General features: G+C 34.0%; 2 protein-coding genes across 2 annotated transcripts; one reads left to right on the forward strand and one right to left on the reverse strand.

Moving 5' to 3' along the window:
* Window positions 1-555: 555 nt before the first annotated feature.
* LOC140054455 (rhombotin-2-like) lies at window positions 556-7,986 on the forward strand. The gene is made up of 3 exons (XM_072099444.1): window positions 556-1,152; window positions 6,544-6,759; window positions 7,187-7,986. Exons 1-3 carry the CDS (start codon window positions 1,103-1,105, stop codon window positions 7,380-7,382), a joined length of 462 nt encoding a protein of 153 aa, XP_071955545.1. The 5' UTR covers window positions 556-1,102; the 3' UTR covers window positions 7,383-7,986.
* A 1,155-nt stretch (window positions 7,987-9,141) lies between these two features.
* On the reverse strand, window positions 9,142-20,281 carry LOC140053912 (intraflagellar transport-associated protein-like). Its single transcript, XM_072098664.1, has 7 exons — window positions 20,155-20,281; window positions 14,363-14,521; window positions 13,467-13,609; window positions 13,085-13,156; window positions 12,340-12,481; window positions 11,950-12,098; window positions 9,142-9,658 (listed from the first exon to the last, which is right to left on the reverse strand). Exons 2-7 carry the CDS (start codon window positions 14,502-14,504, stop codon window positions 9,539-9,541), a joined length of 768 nt encoding a protein of 255 aa, XP_071954765.1. The 5' UTR covers window positions 14,505-14,521; window positions 20,155-20,281; the 3' UTR covers window positions 9,142-9,538.
* Between the last annotated feature and the right edge of the window lie 474 nt (window positions 20,282-20,755).

The following is a 20,755-nucleotide window of genomic DNA, read 5'->3' on the forward strand; positions in this document are numbered from 1 at the left end:
TATCGTAAAATTGTTTTACATTAATTTAATTAAGTAAGTGCAGTTTACACGTCAGCAACTTAAAAATGTCAGGCCGAAGTCACTCTTTTCTCTTTATTTAAAAAAAAAAATTAAAGAAACTAACAATCTGAAATAAATCTGTTAAATGTTCGTATAGGGTGACAACTGACTGAAATTAATTTAACTTGATATAGCCTATGCGGAATATAGATATTAAAAGGGAATGTGAGTTGAAAGTAACTTAATATAACAGCTGTGCACAGATTTATTAACACGCGGGTACCCGGTTATTCCAATGTTTATCAATTACGTCATTGCATTGAAACAAAGACAGTTTTTTCATATTATGAATAGTTCAACCCAGGTTTTGAATATAAATAACTACCCAGTTAATTGTGGTTTATTGTTTCAAAGTTTGCCCAACTATTTTACTCACAAAATAATGTATCCGTCCAACATAACCAACCAATCAACGTCCAACTATTTTCTCTGTTCGTGTACATAAATCATTCAGTGATTAGATGATAACCTCATAGGAACTAACATCCTCTCTATTATTAAGACAAAATAATTAAGAGTAATGAAAAAATCATTGCCTTAATTCAAAAGTGTTGATAGTTCGTAATCTTTCGGGGTTAATAAGCTGTTCGAACCAAATCCAAGACAAAAACCAAAAAAAGTGTGTTTTTATCGTTCATTCGGTGATATCGCTATATTACTCATTTTGTGAATGTGAGTGATTTTTATAGTTTGAAGTCGCCTGCTTGACAATGGACGTGACCAATCTAAGCTAAATACCAAAACACCGGATTTGAATTTGATCAGAAGCTTGTGGAAATTCTACATCCTGACTTGTCTTTCAACAAAGTAACAAGGTCTTAAAGTGGATAGTTTTTTTCTATAAAATTTTGCTGCTAACAATAAGATGCCGTAAAATGTTCCTCGTGATGACTTGAATACCGGCAATTGTATACGCCATGTGGGTAGACCTAACTCAATTTTCATCATAATTTGTAACATTATTTACGGCCTACGCTAACACTACAAGATATTTATAAACGTACTTGAAGTTGGAAATAAATTACTTTACATCGGTAAGAAAATGAAGGAGATTATACAGATTGAAAATCGACGTAATGTTGATCAAAATGGGTAAGACGCTACCTTATTTGTATACTGCATTATGCCATATAGTTTCAGGATAAAAACATAATCATATTGTGAATGTGATAGCAACTGTTTTACATAGTTAAACAATCAGCTAAAATAATATGCATAACACTTTAACGTAGGCCCTAAATAAAACTGCTGAGTGTAAATAAAATACAATGTGGATCGAATGGTTAGGCCTCCTATAGCTGAGTAAAAAACTAATGGGGATAATAATATATACAATATTGTTAACATAGATGGTTACTTATAAAATAACAGTACTAAAATTGGTGTTTTTTTAATCTCTAAAATGAATCCTTAAAATAATGGATAATAAAACTGCTTTCTTGTAAAATTATGATTAAAATTGTAAAGGATTTGACATTTTATAATTTGATTTGGAATTAAAATAATTGGATAATTCTTTAATATCCTGCTGAAGATCATTCTATATGCACTTTTAATTTTAAATAAACTACAAATAAACCTTGATTTTGTCCAACTTAATTAAAATTATATTTACTCAGCATAATAATTATATTCGGCATGAAAGTTCCTAAATTGCCCATACAATTAGGTTGTGTAGTTTTTTTTTCTTGAAATCTGCATAATTATATAGATTGTTAATGTTGGTTTTTGATAGAACAAGCGAACAACTATTCCTATTTTCCGCTATAAATCAAGCCCATCCACCTGAATCGTTTCCGTTTATACTTCACTGTTTTCCTGTTCATATCTCGGAGTAAAAACCACAAACTCATTGTATAATTCCAGGTATTCAAGACCTACATAGTGTTTTTCCCATTAATATAAGTTTGCTGTTTAAACCGTTTTCCTGTTTCATTATTATTGCCGATTATACCCTAACGATCTATCCATATGTTAGCAAGTTATCTGAAAAAAGGGCACGGGAGGGTATTTTGTATTTTTATGAGTATAAATTAATTTTTGTAAGCTGGCACGTGTTTAACTTGCTAGTGACAATTTCTGTTGGTCATAAATTTCTCTCGCGCGTGGCTTATGTGTATGTGCCGAACACGATGGTCGACCAACAACAGATGTGATTTGACAACTTCAACATTTCGGACGGGAAGAGAGAGGGAAGAGAGTGAGTGCTTGGAAATACACATACCTGTACCTTGATTGGAGGTCCTCTGGGTGCAATTTTGTAAAATTTGTAATACAGCGATAACAAATGTTGCCAAGTATTACCAGTACATAACATTCGTCAATGGGGTAAACTATCAGCCCTTAATTGTATTGGGGTATAGAGTCGCTTTTGTGCGCATAGCTATAACGTTTTATTAGTCCGAATGTTAACATATTTAATAAAAATTAATAATTATTAATTATTTATTCATAGTAACGTTTTAAAAAATAAATATTTAAGCTATAGCCCATATTACTCTGTTTTTAACAATTATCTATGCTGAGCTGCAGTAACTCCAACAATAATCGCGATAGTTGTCATTGTTCTATTTTTCTAAACTATACCCCGGTACCGGTAAAACTCATAATTCATTTTAATGTGTACAACATTGGAATGAATGACGTCAAAGCCACGCGCTCAGTTTAAACAAAGAACGTAAAACATTACTGTATTAACTATTATTCAAGTTATTGGGCCTAAAGAATAATTCTCACAAAGGTCATGGGTGATTAAATCATGAGTGTCGAAGATAAAATTGTTTACGACAAAACTTGTGCAGTGAATTTCCATTCATTTAGAACCGTGTACATGGATAATCTTATAATAATAATAAGTATAGGCCTAATACAAATAACGAATGTTTGAGTAGAGTACGGGATGGTATTGCAAACCCCTCAAAGTAAAAAAAAATCATAGTAATTGAACCAACATAAAAGCAATTTAATCATGTAGGCACTACAGTAGTGATACGACTCACTTGGTAGGTCAATTAAAAAATGTAATTTTTTTTAGGAAAAACATAATATTTCGGTTTAAAATAATTGTTAACCCACAACCTTTAAACAAAACATAGAAAATAAAAACCAAGTGATTAAATCATGTAGTGTACAACTCACTATACTTAGTATGTCAATTAAAAAACAAACATAACTACATATTTTTGGGGTAAAACACCAATTTTAGCACAATTATTTTTCACCATGTTTTACACCAAACAAAGTCGTTACAATTATTGGTTCAATGGGGTTTCCTATTATTGGAGGTTTTCGGGGTTTATTGATTATTTTAAATAAACAAATGATTTTGTACTTTAAAAATAAATAGTTTTTTTTTTGTCTTGTGTTGGTTCGTCCCACTTTTATTATAGTTCTATAAATATAAATAATATATGTATATAATTGTATGCACATTTATATAATTCTCTTATTTATAAGGTACATTGTTAAAAAATACATATCTTTTGAACAGTATATACATAAGGCTAAGATTATTTTGATGTTAAGAAGTAACCACATTTACATTCATATACATTTTTAAAAATACAATTAATTAAAATATGTCGATGGCAGTAAGCTGACAAACATTACTCCAATCAATGTCTACCTTACCTAGTTCTATTTCCCATTTTGTTTGTGAATTTGGTATTTTTGAACATCTATTAATAAAATGATTATAATAAATAGTTAATAAAAGCAAATATTTTTTATAAAACTGAAATAGGCCTACCAAGTGAGTCGTACACTACACGATTCAATAACTTTGGTTCAATGGGGTTTGCTATGTTTTTAAATACCAATACCTAAACACAGGAAGATATATTTAATTGTGACAAACAAGCGTCATAATGTTCCATTTAATTAGTATAATACATATAGCTGCACGTGCAATATTTTCTTTCATCTTTCATTGAAGATGAACTTTTTGAGAAGTTTGCTGTAGGCTGATAAAATGCGCGATCGATCAAATCCAAATCGGCCGTCAAGATGGAATTATTATACTAGAGTCTGTAAATTAAGTTTAGAACACTGTGTTGTAAAATAAACAATAACGTAATTGTTAAATATGGGGAATTTGTGGAAATCCTCCATGGCTTATTCAAGTCATTGATCCCACTTATGGAAATATTACGCCGATTCAATTCGTAAACATTCATTATTTGAAAATCATAGAAGCTTATTTTATTAACATACTGTAAGCCTGATGTATATATCCAGGGAGCATCCAGGGAAGCGTGAGATTACAATCCCTTCCCTGATATAACACTGCAGTAGACCTATTGGAAGAAAGTTAGCATCAAGCTTGAGCCTGGCAAATTGTTAGAAACAGAGAGGCACAATCACAGAATTGACAGGCTTCATAACGTCAATTACCTTTAAAAATTAGTTTTGATTAAAACGTAACATTACACTAATTGTCCAGTACGTGATTATCAAGTAATTTCCTGAGTTAAAAGGAAACTGTTTTGATATTATAGAAGAACTGAAGCAAATGATTGAATCTGTCGTCTAATTTCATATCGGCTACTCAAGCAAATGACTTTTGTTTATCTATCGTTTCCGCCCATTTATATAAAACGAGTTTGGAGTTCGTGCAATGTACACCAGGAAGGAAACACTTGTCGAGTCATTCACTGTAAATAAAATCTCTCAATTTCTTTCTCTTTAACTAAACTACAGCCGGCCTATGCATGAGGAATTTGTACTCAAAATATACCTTTAACATTTCTAGTTTCAACCACCTCATGCAAAATAGTCAAATGCATTATAGTCAAGTGAAAACATTTCTGTAGGCCCTATCTTCATATCGCTACGATGTTTTGCAATAACATTACTGTATATAGCATTCGAAGATGTAGGATGATATATAAGAATGATAAAAAAAAACTTTACAGGGCTAAAAGGATAGTGTTCCAAATATTATAGATTAATGACCTCCACATGGGTGGACACCGGCGCTATACAAGTTTTCATTTACCTCCGCCAAGGAGTTTGTTAGCAGGATTACTCAAAAAGTAATTACAAGATCTTTACCAAAATGAATATACAGATAGATATGTGGTCAAGGACCATTCCATTAAATGTTGGGACCATTTGGGACCTTGGTCCAAATTCTGAACCACTTTTTAGTATACTTTTCAGACCTGCTAGTGTTAAAAGATAGGACAGAATTTTTCAAAAGCCGGCGAGCAGTCTTAAAGTATTAAGTAAACTGAAATTGCATTTTCTCGAGAACTACTTGTCCAAAAACTTCATTTTTGTACAAGAGGCAAGAGTTATAATTGGTGATTTGTAATCTTAAAACATAATTTGATTTAATGTGCACCTTTTTTTATGCGAGTAGTTTAAAAAACCTATTTCTTTTCAAATTCACTCGTTTGATTTTCGCGTTGCTGTTCTATTGTTAGTCAACTGAAAGCTATTGTTAATTGAAAGGCTTGTTACATAACCATTACACCAAACTCGCATACACATGCTTGTAGTGAAATTAGCCTAAATCACAAACAGCATTAAGACACACACACAAATATATTTTTTTTTTTCCCGGAGAAATCTTATGTAGGAGAATTTTACAGTAGGCGGAGGTATGCACTCTCGGAGTGTATTATTATTAATGAAACCGCTTAACGGAATTGGATAATTAGTCGAGTAGGCCTCAAATCTTCAGCTTAAGCGTGGTTCCCACTAGCGACGCAACACAAGGACGTAACGCAACGCAAGTGAATTGACCAATCACAAGCGATGGCTTATTCGCTTGTGATTGCTAACTGTCTATAACTTCGCTTGTCATTGGTTAAAACGCTTGCGTTGCATTTACGTCCTTGCGTTACGTTCTAGTGGGAACCAAGCTTAAATAAATTCACTTCTTTCATAACTGGAAGAAACGAAAAATAATCAATAATATTTCTACTCAGTTTGTCAATATGGGATTAAGTTTAAGAATTGGAAAGAAATGTCAATAAAAATGTCTACTGCATCAAACAATGTTTAAAAATGATCGTACTATCATTTATGTAAGATAAGAAACTCTAAAGTGTGTGACAGCAATTTGGAAGTTATTGAGACAGAAAAATGGCTAATGAAAGTCAGCATCAAACAAAACATCCAATACTGTACTACAAAGCTTGAAAAATGAAAAAAAATGATCTTAATACTATGTGAAGCGCCTTGATAATTTAATTATTACTTAAAAATTATTCTGTGGATTTGACACTGACGAAACGTGTATACCTATAAACTTAGAAAAATGGTAGATATCAAGCAGTGGCCATATCCCATATTAATACGATAGACTACATTTAACGCAAGGGGAAATCCTTCAGTGTGGAAAAGATGTGGTTTACCACCAACACTCGTTATTTTATTAGTTATATTAGGAGATTCACACTAAGCAGATCATAATGTGATTGTCAATATTTTTTATTTTTTTAGTATATATTTATTGATGTTGTTTCTTTGTTTCAGTGAAACGGTAGATGAAGTATTAAACACACACCCTTCGAACCTGCAATGTTATGGATGTAATGAACACATTAGAGATCGCTATCTTTTGAAGGCCCTTGATAAATACTGGCACGAAGACTGTTTATCATGTGATCTATGCCATTGTAGACTAGGGGAGGTTGATTGCTATGTGTATTTTAAATTAGGAAGGAAATTCTGCAAGCGGGACTATTTAAGGTGAGCAACTTTAATTGAAAATCAAATGAAAGTTTATTTTATCTCAACGTTTTGATGTGGTAATAATGTAAAAGTGTTCCGGTACTAAGATAAATAAAATACAGGCTAATAATAAATCAAGAAATTTCCAATCTGAAAATTGTTTATCTAACCACAATATTTATTGTAGGCCTACATATATGGGAGAAAATACTGGAGGGAACTTCTGGGATATGTTATAGCCTGCTTCTGTACAATAGGCCTACAATTCGAAAAAAACGAAGAATGCAGGCCTATATCCAACTGAATGAAGGACAAACATTTAGTTTTGTTTTTATTTTGTAGATTCTTTCTAGTGCTAATCTAGTGCAATTAACTTATTTGGCAAGGTGGTTTTAGTAACATATCATAGACTGACATCTTTACTGTTGTTGTTATACCTTTTCAGGTTATTTGCACCAAATGGTTTTTGTTCTGCTTGTAAAATCACGATACCTGCCTATGAGTTAGTGATGACAGTGGCAGAAGGGAGACATTATCACCTGGAGTGTTTTAAATGTTCCCAATGCGACAAACCGTTTTGTGTCGGTGACAAGTTCTTCATCCTCGGTTCCAATATCATATGCGAGGATCACAACGTGTGACGAAATGACCATGGACAATTGGAACTGATGGTTACCACCACTATGCAAATCAGAAATATTTGTAATAAGTGGAATTAGGAAATAACGTTTACTGGAACGTGTATGTTTTCAATTTAAAAAGCCTGACACTTGGTATATTCAACGTGACAACGGTGGACAAAGAAAAAGAACAGCGTTAAATAAACATGAAAGAAAAAAAGAAACAAAGATTAGGTATTTGATGGAGAACAGACCAAAGATACAAGCATGGATAACTAAGTTATGATACAAGCAATACAGAAAAATATATTTGAATAACTAAAGTTAAGTATAGTTGGACTGATCCGTCATGTCATTTAAAAATCGATGATATGGAGAAATTGACTCAATTATGATTTATTGAAAACGATGGAATTAGGCCTAAATATTATTATTATACTATACACAACAGGAGTTGTTAATAAGATTTTAATTTTCATTACAACTTTCTGAACCAACTATGGATTATAAAAAAAGAATGATTTACTGTAAGACAAATAATCTTCTACTTGTATTATATTTAAGCAATTATAAACACCTTTTGCATTTATCAAAGTGAATAAATATAAACAAGATTTCATTTGGCATTTGGATTCTTACTGTACCTCCTAATTTATGTGTACAGTATTTAATTAATCAACTGTTAAGCTTGGTTCCCACTAGAACGTAACGCAAGGATGTAAACGCAACGCAAGCGTTTTAACCAAGCGAAGTTATAGACAGTTAGCAATCACAAGCGAATAAGCCGTCGCTTGTGATTGGTCAATTCACTTGCGTTGCGTTACGTCCTTGTGTTGCGTCGCTAGTGGGAACCACGCTTTACGCTCGGTCGTAACGCAATGACGTAGGCCTAAGGGTAACGCCATTTGACCAATCACATGCAATTATTCAAACTGTTAACTAAAGCGTGGTTCCCACTAGCGACGCAACACAAGGACGTAACGCAACGCAAGTGAATTGACCAATCACAAGCGATGGCTTATTCGCTTGTGATTGCTAACTGTCTATAACTTCGCTTGTCATTGGTTAAAACGCTTGCGTTGCGTTTACGTCCTTGCGTTACGTTCTAGTGGAAACCACTAGCTTACGTTGCGTTTACGTCCTGCCTGATCCATCACGTCGTCATTTGTAAATTACTGACGGTTTTGTGCTTACGTCTAAGTGGGGAACAGGCTGACAATCATAAGAATCTCACGTGTTGTTGGGAGTGAAAAAGATCAAGAACTGTACTTGTGTGATGGAGTGTAATGCGTTTCTCATATCAAGAACGTGGCTTGTGTGATGGAGTGTAATGCGTTTCTCATATCAAGAACGTGGCTTGTGTGATGGAGTGTAATGCGTTTCTCATATCAAGAACGTGGCTTGTGTGATGGAGTGTAATGCGTTTCTCATATCAAGAACGTGGCTTGTGTGATGGAGTGTAATGCGTTTCTCATATCAAGAACGTGGCTTGTGTGATGGAGTGTAATGCGTTTCTCATATCAAGAACGTGGCTTGTGTGATGGAGTGTAATGCATTTCTCATATCAAGAACGTGGCTTGTTCGATAGAATGCAATGACATTCTCAGATCATGAAGTATGTTATGTTTGACCTAGTGTAGAGGTCAGAGTTTAGATACTGAAACTCTTTCACACCTCAGTCACAGTTTACAGAAAAAAGTATATCACCTGAAATTTCCAAATCAACACCATCATTTTGTGAATTACAATTTTGTTTATTCATAGAAACATCATCATACTTTACAGTAACAATAAATTCTACTCGATTTAGGTCAAAGAATGTGATCTTGCACTAGTTAGAAATTTAGGTGAGAATGATAATAAAATACTCTATAGTGTACAATCTTATAATCTCATAATTAAATTTATTCATAATGTTATATATGGTTATTCTTTTTAAATTTAACATTTTCATTTTTGTTTTCAGTTATCAGTTTAACAATTTTGTTAAAATTCGTCTTAAATCTCTTTGTCTTACGAATTAACAGTAAAGTTCCAAAATATTTGGTATTTTGACAAATTATTTTTATTGTTTAAATCTGAATTCATTTTTCTGATGAACCTAAATAAATAAATGATGAAAATAAATAAAATATGTAAACCATTTACTATTTACATTGCTTCAAGTAAAATTGTTTTCATGTGCCGTTCACAAAACCAGGTGGTCGATCTCTACCAGTCCATTTTGGTGTCAGTACAACATTGTTGTAATCAAACTCTTCATCTAGTGTAAAAGCTATAACATCATCTGAAGTCACCTGGAAAACATTAAAAAAAAAATGTTATCCTTACTCCTATTTAGTTTAAATTACTATTAGTATCATATTATTATCATATTATTATAATTACAATATACGCATGTTAAATATAACATAACATATACTTTTACCATAAAATATTAAAATATATGTATGATAATACCTGTATTTATGAAGAAAATATATAGTAATTTGTTTTCATGCTAAAAATATGTTTATAAAAGTAAAGACAATGACCAAACACTGGGTGTTTTCCATGAATGTAATAAGATTTGTTTTATTAAAAACCATGTTAAGGTATGAACACGCTTAAAGTTAGCTCTGGGTTAATATACCTTTGCAATAAAATTACGCTCATTCGTTTGGTAACATTTTATAATATAAATATTAAACCCGGAGCTTCCAATTTTAGAAGCCTATCCTGGAGATTTCATTTTTTATTTACACGGTTTCATTTATTTTTCATCTTATGTTTATGATCTATTTCATCTAATCAATTCTACCCATTGAGATAAAATCTCTGGAGAATAAATGCCAAAAACAGGGTTATAAACATACTTTTTATATGTTGGATAGGGTCAATTTGGGAGAGGCCTTCACCCTGCAGTGGGATGAAAATGATAGCTAGCAATGATGATTATGAATATTTTGGAGGGTGAGAGTTGGTTAAGGTAAATGTTATTGCACTTCTATCTCTCTCTCTCTCTCTCTCTCTCTGAGCCAAACAATATTATTTTTAATGATTCATTTGAACATTCAGTGGCACATTGAGATCTCACAGATCATCCGGAGAAGATTTGAAGAAGACATCATAATTTAACTGAAAGACATTGAGGATGCAATGTTCGCAGGAAGCCTGCTGATGCTCAGACAAACCGGAGACATGCCAAACAAAGACAGAACTCAAACAGTTGTACAAATTATGATTTAAAACAGTGGCAGTTACAAATAAAGTAGAACAAAGTGTCCTATTTCAGTAGAACCTCTATTAAAGGGACTCCTTTGGAACCCAACATTTTTTTATTATAGAACAACCCCTATTAATGGGATGCCTTTGGAACCCAACAAAGACTGTGTACAGTAAAACTCCTACTAAGGGGACCCACAATGTGTCCTATTACACCCTATTAAGAGGACACGTCACCTTTGGAACCCAACAAAGACTGTGTACAGTAAAACTCCTATTAAGGGGACCCACAATGTGTCCTATTACACCCTAGTAAGAGGACACGTCACCTTTGGAACCCAACACAGTTTCCCCTTTATTGGCAGTGCCCCTTGATTAGAGGTTGATCATAGTGTTTCACAGGAAAGTGCTACTGACAAATAAGGTGTCCACTAAATAGGGGTGTCCAAAGGATGGGGTTTTACTCTTTGTGATTGTGAAATAATAACATTTTAGGTTTCACTTCCTGCAAGCCCTATAAATACTGTAATGTTAAAAAGCTACTGATTAATCACAATTGTCAGCTCTTGGAATAGTTAAACGAAAATACTTCACTGAACTTAAATAAATGTACCTAATGAGCAAGCTGACGATGGGAATTAATTTCTGCATGTTTGTAAAAAAAAAGAATAATTAAAATTATTTTGTGACCCTATGAAAGTTTTAAAAAATAAAATACTTTATAAACTGAGTGTATGTATCAAGATTTCTTTGATAAGATTTTGGATAAAAAATCCCATTTAATACATTTGCACGAGCCATTTCCTGTTGACCTTTACGCTTTCCTGTTCTGACCCATATGGGTAGGCCACATGTCATTTGTCATCAAGTTAAATGTGGCAGGATTTAGTAGCAACAGGTACAGATAAAAACAAACCACAAACATTGCCAATGAACTAGGCTAATGGATTCTTTATAGTTATAGAACTACTTATTTAATAGATCATTAGTGGTCACTGACATCAATAGTATAATTTTGAATTGAAATATTAAATAAACCAAATTATTAATTAATTTAATATAGAAAAAATTAAATAAAAACCAAGGACTCTCAGACTTGGAGGAGTTTCTGCCGTAGTAGTCTAGATTCAAAGAACTAAAAATACCTAATAAAAAAAACTTAAAAGGAGCTGACAAGGATGCTTATTTCTTTATTTAATCTAGACGAAACAAAGAAAAAATGCATTCTTTTTAAACACTTATCAACCATTTTTTATTATTGGAAAGTTTGCTCTGTTTATCAGAATGAACCTTAAATCATGAATAATGATGAACGGAATGGGGCTTAAACTCATGTCTACTGCCCTAACTTTAAATGTAGTACAGTAGGCCTATCTGACCTTACCTCAAAATCTGTAATATTAGTTTGGTTTAATGATGACTGGAGTCTGGAGGATAAGTCTAGCTGTGTTGCATTTGTGACTGGATGGAGACTAGTATCAACTTCATCTGCTTCACCTGGTATTAGCTTCTCATCTCCTTGATGTAATGGTACTAAGATAATTTGATTTTTAAAAATTACTAAATATGTAGAACTGATATTTTGTTTTTTTAATCTGCACAAATTGTATGATTTCTTCCATTTTTGATGTCATTTATTTTATTCTAACTTATGAAAATAAGGTTATCGACATATATAACTCCATATGGAGCCGCACATTCTTCAGATGACAGTGGGTTTCCTGCTTTAGCGACTCATGAGCCAGCATGCCAAATAGATTAAATACAATAATACCTGCACTATCTTTAAAATCTGGTAAGTCCATTTCTGTTGGTTTATCAGGCTGACTAAATGATGCTACATACTTAATTTCTTCTAACCCATCAATTCCATCATCTTCCACATCACTATTGAGTTCATCGACAAAATTACCAAACTGAAATAAAAAATATAAAATAATTCATACACTAATATAAAACCAAGCATACCTACTGTACATACTTTTTTTATTGGTAGATGTGCATTAAAATAATATCTTCCAAACGTCCTACATAATGCTTAAGTGGTTATGATGCTTGGCTACCACTCCAAGGGTCCTGGGTTCAAGTCCCGTCACATGTCAGGATTTTTTCTAAGGACAAAATTACAACTCCACTCCCAAAGACTTGTAATAAGACTTTGTTTATATAGAGCATCTTGTGTATAATGTTTGTGTTGTGAACCTCTGAGGGTCCCTAATGATCAGCAATTGCTGGATGGATCACCCTCATTAAATATGGTACACAAAAAAACAAAAACAAAAAAAAACAACCAGATTGACAAAACAACAGTTAAACAAAACACAAACCAACCAATAGAGGGCACATTTTAACGGTTATAAAAAGAAACCAACCAAAGACAAATTAAGTATTGGCACTGTTTTATGGCCTTAAAAAAACGTTTAATCTTAGGTAGAGTAAAAACAGAATCCAGGCCCTGGAAATTAAAGATAATGATCATTATATAATTTATACTATAGGAATCACTACCACTTTTCTACCTGCACAGGTTTTTTTCTGGTTGGTCTTTTATTGGCTGACATGCTTCCAACAGGTGTCCCCTCTAACAGAACCTAAAAAATCAAGGGTTTAAATAAAAATATACAAATGCATTTTACAGGCTAAACATGGTAAACTTGTCTATGACCAAAAACAACATTAAAACCAGATAAATGTTGAATTTCTTTCATTCAGTAAATCGCATTCATTAGATAAAATTCTGTAAAAGTTTTGAAGGATTTTTTTAAAATATAGATAGAAAAATTATAAAATATGTGGCTTTAAATTGTGTTACAGGAGAAAAAATTGAAATAAAAATCTGGATCATGTAGTGTAATAGTGAAGTTTAACTTCAATACAGTGCAAACAAACAAAAGTATTTACCTCTGCTTCAATATCATCATCTATTTCCAATGTTTTTTTGTCTTTAAATGTTATTGTTTTCTTTGTAACCTTATCTTTATTTTGAATTGGTTCGTTCATCATCTCATTCCCTACATCTTTCATCAATTGACTTAGTACATCCTCTGTCAAAAATTTAATTATATTGTTAAACAATGGCAGAGTTTTCATGTACTTAGGAACATTCTGAATTACTACAGAAATGCAGTGCCAATATATGATGCTGTCTTGAGTTGCCCTTAAGGAAATATACAAACAAACTAAAAAAAATGAATTTAATAATGAGAAACCATAAAGTAAAACATGATAATTATGGGAAAATCAATAGCACCACAACATAAAAAATCCTTGCTGCCAGGTTTTATGGGACTCTACGACTCACGAGTGTTATAAATACAGCAAGCCAAAAGATGACATTACAGCCAATGAACATGGCTTTTTCATTTCAGCAATTTAATGATTTTGCTGTTGAAAAGTGAGGGGGACAATCCCCTTTAGGCCTGGTTGACTAGGCCTGGTGTCTTTAGTATGTGGATTTTGGCGAAACTTTGACGTAAGATTTATGATTTATAAAATGTAATACATTTTTAGACAGTATTAACTTGTTTTTATAGGCCTATCGATTTTTACTTTGTTTGTTGATCTCACTGAGCGCTATTTTCATATTTTGGAGTTCAAATCTTTATGATTATTTTAGTCTAAATTACATATCAATCAGATCACATATATAGTTTCAATCAGCTTTAATAAAAACATTGCAATTTTCTAAAAACGCTGCCGGTTGCAGTTTCTAACTGGAAAAACCTCTGGCAGTCAAAGTGTTAAAACATTTCAATTCAGTAATTGGTGAAAATTGGTTTAAAGGGGGAAAAACTTGCCTTTATTTAATGTTGTAAAAGATTTCATAAACTGGTCATATGACTCCTCCTTCTTTGAACAGAAACTGTCAATCACCTCTTTTGCTTTCTTTTCATTGGATTCATTACTCTCAGCATCTTCAGCTTTTTTATCATTAGCCATATTATTAAATTTTCTATCTGAAAGTTTAAGAAAAGGCAATTTAAATATTATTAATCATTTTAGGTGTAGACATAGCACAGGGATTGCATCTACGACTAGTCGTAGACATAGCCAATGTATACTTTTAAAGGCTGTCAATTAACCTATATTGTTACCATATGATGAGTTGTTTATACAAATTCGATCCAAGTTAAGTCAACTCAGCTTCACATCAACTCGGCCTCATGTCAACTCGGCAAAAAACTAATTGCTCAACTCGGACTAATTATTATACCTAACAAATATTATACTGTATAATATTCTCATATCGGGTGTTTATTTAATTTTAAATTAAACAAGACAGTGAAGAGGCACGGAATAATACATACATGGACGTAGACAAATACACACACGCACGTCATCATTTACGACATATAGTGGTGATATGATGCAATTTTATAATGGATAATGATCAAAGGCTTATAATCAAATGTTCATTGTATTACTAATAGTAAACTGAATGTTTATAATTAAAATTGTTTTACGTAATTTTTTTAATATAAAATAAAAGACACAGACGTAGCCTAAGTTCCCTATAAAATATTTCACATTTAAATAATTATGTACTGTTAAATGACATTATGCCGAATAACACTATAATCTTAAACTCTTTTTTACAAATTTTGTAATTTTTTAAGGCAAACATCTTTCTCATCATAGATCTGTAAAATAAAAAAATTTCAATTATTAATATAAATATAATATTCATCGACCAAAGTAAAAATAATCTAGATCATTTTATCGTGACCAAAATTAAACGCGACCGTTATCATTGTAAAAGTCGGAGTGACTCCGGCAGGGCTGCCTTCTGGCAGCTGCTACGTCTTTCTGCTGACCATTGGCGATTCCCCTATTTAAAAAACATGCACACGATACTGTACAATGGTTTTTCCATGGTCAAAATGTAGCGTTTTAATTTTACTAAAATACCGGCATGTAAAACGATCATATCGGTGATAAAATCCTTTTTTTTTAGTATTTTTTATTTCTTTATTATGAAAGTCATAATAAAATTAAATAAAAATATATACATATAACTTGTTAATAAATGCAAAATGATCAATAAGTACTACTGTAGCCTATAAATAACACTGGTATGATGAGCTGGTATCCACTTGTTATAATGGATGCTAGTCAAGTCGCCCCATCGCAAAGTCGCCCCATACAAAGTCGCCCCTTACACAGTCGCCCCATCGCAAAGTCGCCCCAAAACAAAGTCGCCCCGACACAGTCGCCCCATCGCAAAGTCGCCCCATCGCAAAGTCGCCCCATCGCAAAGTCGCCCCATCACAAAGTCGCCCCATCGCAAAGTCGCCCCAAAACGTTAAAAAATAGTTTACAAGTGCGTAAAATGTCGCAATGATACACAAAATAACACGGAACGTGTAGGCATAAAAAGGGGAAGCCCCGCCATGTAGTCTCAGGTCACACGATCGGCACGCACCACCATCAGAGAGGAATCCCCCGACTAATCACTCCGCGATCGCACTAACGTGCTAGCTTACCAGAGGGAAACCCCCGTAATTACTCCGCCGTTGTCGCACTACAACGCACCATCTGAAGATGGGGAAACCCCGCCGGAGTTTTACGATGATATCAGTCGCGTTCGAAATCGGTCGCGTTTAAATTTGATAAAATGATGTTATATGATCTAGATTATTTTTACTTTGGTCGATGAATATGTATTATTATTATTAGGCCTATATTAATAATTTGTAAACATAGTTTAAGATTATAATATTATCCAGCATAATGTCATTTAACAGTACATAATTATTTAAATGTGAAATATTTTATAGGAACGTAGGCTACGTCTGTGTCTTTTATTTTATATGCAACAAATTACGTAAAACAATTTATTTATAAACATTCAGTTTACTATTATCATTATGTTATATACATAGTATTACGTAATGAACATTGATTGTAAGCCTGGAAAGGCAATCCCATCATTATATCCATTATAAAATTGCATCATATCACCACTATATGTCGTAAATGATGACGTTACGTGTGTGTATTCGTCGTACGTCCGTGTACGTATTATTCCGTGCCTCTTCACGGTCTTGTTTAATTTAAAATTAAATAAATACCCGATATGAGGATATTTATTAGGCATGATAATTAGAATGTTCTAGGCCTAACCAAAAGGGTTGAAAAGAATTTCTTCAGTAAAATGATCATTGTGCTGTTGAATAAAAGGCGACTCGTCATCTGAAACATTCTCTGAAACCAATCGGAACTGCGCCGTCTTTCTGCTGACCGTCGGGGATTCCCCTTTTTAAAAAACACGCACACGATACTGTACGATGGTTTTTCCATGGTCAAAATGTAGCGTTTTAATTTTACTAAAATACCTGCATGTAAAACAATCATATCGGCGATGAAATCCTTTTTTTTTAATTTCTTTATTTTGAAAAGTCATTATAAAATTAAGACACATAACTTGTCAATAAATGTAAAATGATCAATAAGTAGCCTATAACACTCATTGTCTTACAACACTGTTATTGTTTTAACTACTGTAAATCTAGGCCTATAGGAAGGCCTAGGCTACTACACATTTATACATTTATTATATTATCCTAAAAAATTAGCTGGTATCCACGCGTAGGTTGAAGAAAGATTCGTAATTGTGGCTCTGGTAACTAATTTTAAAATCATATTAAATTAACATTTTCGAAACTATAAAAATCAGGGATAATCTTTTTAGAACTTTCAAACAAGGGACTATTTTTTTAATGATTTTTAATAAAAAGCACATCACTCCATTAAAACCTGTAAAATAAAAATTAAAACACAAATTATGTATATAGGATAAACATTATACTGTATACGACATTTAGCGCGACCAAAGTAACAACGCAATCGATATCAAACGCAACCAATATGATTAAAACCGTGGGCGACTTTGCGATGGGGCGACTTTGCGTTGGGGCGACTTTGCGATGGGGCGAATTTGCGATGGGGCGACTTTGCAATGGGGCGACTTTGCGATGGGGCGACTGTGCCGGGGCGACTTTGTTTTGGGGCGACTTTGCGATGGGGCGACTTTGTATTGGGCGACTTTGTATGGGGCGACTTTGCGATGGGGCGACTTGACTGGATCCCGTTATAATAATGTTACTTGTTTGTAGGTTGAAGAAAGATTCGTAGGCCTAGCCTAGGCATAGGGCTAGCTAGCTAGGTTAGGCCTATAGTTAGGGCCTAAATTAAAATTTTCGAAACTATAAATCATGGAGGATTTTCCTCCATGTATAAATCAGGGATAATCTTTTTAGAACTTTCAAACAACTTGACTGGATCCCACCTTTCTAGGGGATCCAGTCAAGTCGCCCCATCGCAAAGTCGCCCCATACAAAGTCGCCCAATACAAAGTCGCCCCAAAACAAAGTCGCCCCGGCACAGTCGCCCCATCTCAAAGTCGCCCCATTACAAAGTCGCCCCATCGCAAATTCGCCCCATTGCAAAGTCGCCTCAACGCAAAGTCGCCCAATCGCAAAGTCGCCCACGGTTTTAATCATATCGGTTGCGTTTGATATCGATTGCGTTTGTTACTTTGGTCGCGCTAAATGTCGTATACATTAATGTTTATCCTATTATATACATAATATGTGTTTTAATTTGTATTTTACAGGTTTTAATGGAGTGATGTGCTTTTTAAAAATCATTAAAAAAATAGTCCCTTGTTTGAAAGTTTTAAAAAGATTATCCCTGATTTATAGTTTCGAAAATGTTAATTTAATATGATTTTAAAATTAGTTACCAGAGCCACAATTACAATTTCTTCAGCCTACGCGATACCAGCTCATTTTTTAGGATAATAGCCTATAATAAATGTATAAATGTGTAGTAGGCCTTCGTATAGATTTACAGTAGTTAAAACAATAACAGTGTTGTAAGACGAGTGTTATAGGCTACTTATTGATCATTTTGCATTTATTGACAAGTTATGTGTCTTAATTTTATAATGACTTTTCAAAATGAAGAAAAAAAGGGGATTTCATCGCCGATATGATTGTTTTACATGCAAGTATTAGTAAAATTAAAACGCGACATTTTGACCATGGAAAAACCATCGTACAGTATCGTGTGCGTGTTTTTTAAAAAGGGGAATCCCCGACGGTCAGCAGAAAGACGTAGCAGCTGTGAGGAAACAGATACCAGAAGGCGCAGCTCCGATTGGATTCAGAGAATGTTTCAGATGGCGAGTCGCCTTTTATTCAACAGCACAATGATCATTTTACTGAAGAAATTTTTTTCAATCCTTTTGGTTATAGAACATTCTAATTATAATGCCTAATAAATATCCTCATATCAGGTGTTTATTTAATTTTAAATTAAACAAGACAGTGAAGAGGCACGGAATAATACGTACACGGACGTACGACAAATACACACACGCACGTTATCATTTACGACATATAGTGGTGATATGATGCAATTTTATAATGGGATATAATGATGGGATTGCCTTTCCAGGAGTCTTACAATCAATGTTCACTGTAATACTATGTATATAATAGTAAACTGAATGTTTATAAATAAATTGTTTTACGTAATTTGTTGCATATAAAATAAAAGACACAGACGTAGCCTACGTTTCCTATAAAATATTTCACATTTAAATAATTATGTACTGTTAAATGACATTATGCTGGATAATACTATATCTTAAACTATGTTTACAAATTGTCATTTTTTAAGCCACATATCTTTCTCATCATAGGCCTACTGACCTGTAAAATAAAAACAAAAATCAGTTATTAATATAGGCCTAATGATAATAATAAATATTCATCGACCAAAGTAAAAATAATCTAGATCGTATAACATCATTTTATCGCGACCGATTTCGAACGCGACTGATGATATCATCGTAAAACTCTGGCGGGGTTTCCCCATCTTCAGATGGTGCGTTGTAGAGTGCGACAACGGCAACGGCGGAGTAATTGCGGGGGTTTCCCTCTGGTAAGCTAGCACGTTAGAGTGTGCGACCGCGGAGTGCGACCGAGTGATTAGTCGGGGGCTTCCTCTCTGATATGGGGGTGCGTGCCGATCGTGTGACCTGAGACTACATGGCGGGGCTTCCCCTTTTATGCCTACACGTTCTGTGTTATTTTGTGTATCATTGCAACATTTTACGCACTTGTAAACTATTTTTTAACGTTTTGGGGCGACTTTGCGATAGGGCGACTTTGTGATGGGGCGACTTTGTGATGGAGCGACTTTGCATTGGGGCGACTTTGCGATGGGGCGACTTTGCGATAGGGCGACTGTGTCGGGGCGACTTTGTTTTGGGGCGACTTTGCGATGGGGCGACTGTGTAAGGGGCGACTTTGTATGGGGCGACTTTGCGATGGGGCGACTTGACTAGCATCCCTTTCTAGTAGGCGGCCTTGGCCCTAGGCCTAGGTAGTAGTGTAGGCTAGGCCCTACTAGTACTACTACTATCTAGCTAGGCCTAGCGGCCCTAGGTAGGCCTACCCTAGCTAGGCCTACCTAGGGCCCGGTAGGCCTCTAGGGCCTACCTAGGCCAATTTCCAACAAGAAACGACTAGCCCTAGGCCTAGATAGCTAACTAAATTTAAAGTACGTAACAAAGTACTACCTTTTAAATAAATACTGGCTGTGTATGAGGCTTATTATTATTAGCGTCTCTGCTAACTAGCGGTAAATAAAAAACCAAGTTCTTTGGTAAAACTTGCGCCGTGTTTGTTTTCATAGTTTCGCCCTTTGACCTCTATCTAGTCTCAGCTCTCCTAGCTCCCTCATCATTATAAGAGTATGTTCACTTCGCTAAAAAAATTAATTAGAGAACCGCTCGAGATAGGGCGCCTCTCACGACGAGTAGAGATAGACGAATCTGAAACATGAGGAGCACAATGTTTCGGCAATAAATTGTAAAAATAAGCCACAAAAAACAAAACAAAAACTTCTTTTTTGTCTTTATTATACAAAGTTAAAAATTAATATGATGTTTTCATACTGTTTTTGGATCTTTTTAATTGTTAATACATTTATTTGGAGTGAGTTTTGTCATGACATGACTGTAAACACTGAGCTAGGATCAGTAGGAGGCTTACGCGCGCCTAGACGCATTTCATGAATGGATGCTGGTTATCTCGTACCCAAACCAACCCGTACCCAAACCAACCCGTCCCCATAAAAACTCTTACCTATCTTGGTAAACCCCAGTCAAGTCTGAAGTC

Source organism: Antedon mediterranea, chromosome 7, assembly GCF_964355755.1.
Source record: "Antedon mediterranea chromosome 7, ecAntMedi1.1, whole genome shotgun sequence".
Taxonomy (NCBI): domain Eukaryota; kingdom Metazoa; phylum Echinodermata; class Crinoidea; order Comatulida; family Antedonidae; genus Antedon; species Antedon mediterranea.

Bases quoted from the DNA above. Each gene is read 5' to 3' on its own strand.
- LOC140054455 (XM_072099444.1), top strand. From the start codon at position 1,103: ATGAAGGAGATTATACAGATTGAAAATCGACGTAATGTTGATCAAAAT. The intron at 1,153-6,543 runs GTAAGACGCTAC...TCTTTGTTTCAG, and splicing joins CGTAATGTTGATCAAAATGG to TGAAACGGTAGATGAAGTAT. The intron at 6,760-7,186 runs GTGAGCAACTTT...ATACCTTTTCAG, and splicing joins TGCAAGCGGGACTATTTAAG to GTTATTTGCACCAAATGGTT.
- LOC140053912 (XM_072098664.1), bottom strand. From the start codon at position 14,504: ATGGCTAATGATAAAAAAGCTGAAGATGCTGAGAGTAATGAATCCAAT. The intron at 13,157-13,466 runs GTAAATACTTTT...TTGATTTTTTAG, and splicing joins ATGATGATATTGAAGCAGAG to GTTCTGTTAGAGGGGACACC. The intron at 12,482-13,084 runs GTAGAAAAGTGG...TTTTTATTTCAG, and splicing joins CCAGAAAAAAACCTGTGCAG to TTTGGTAATTTTGTCGATGA.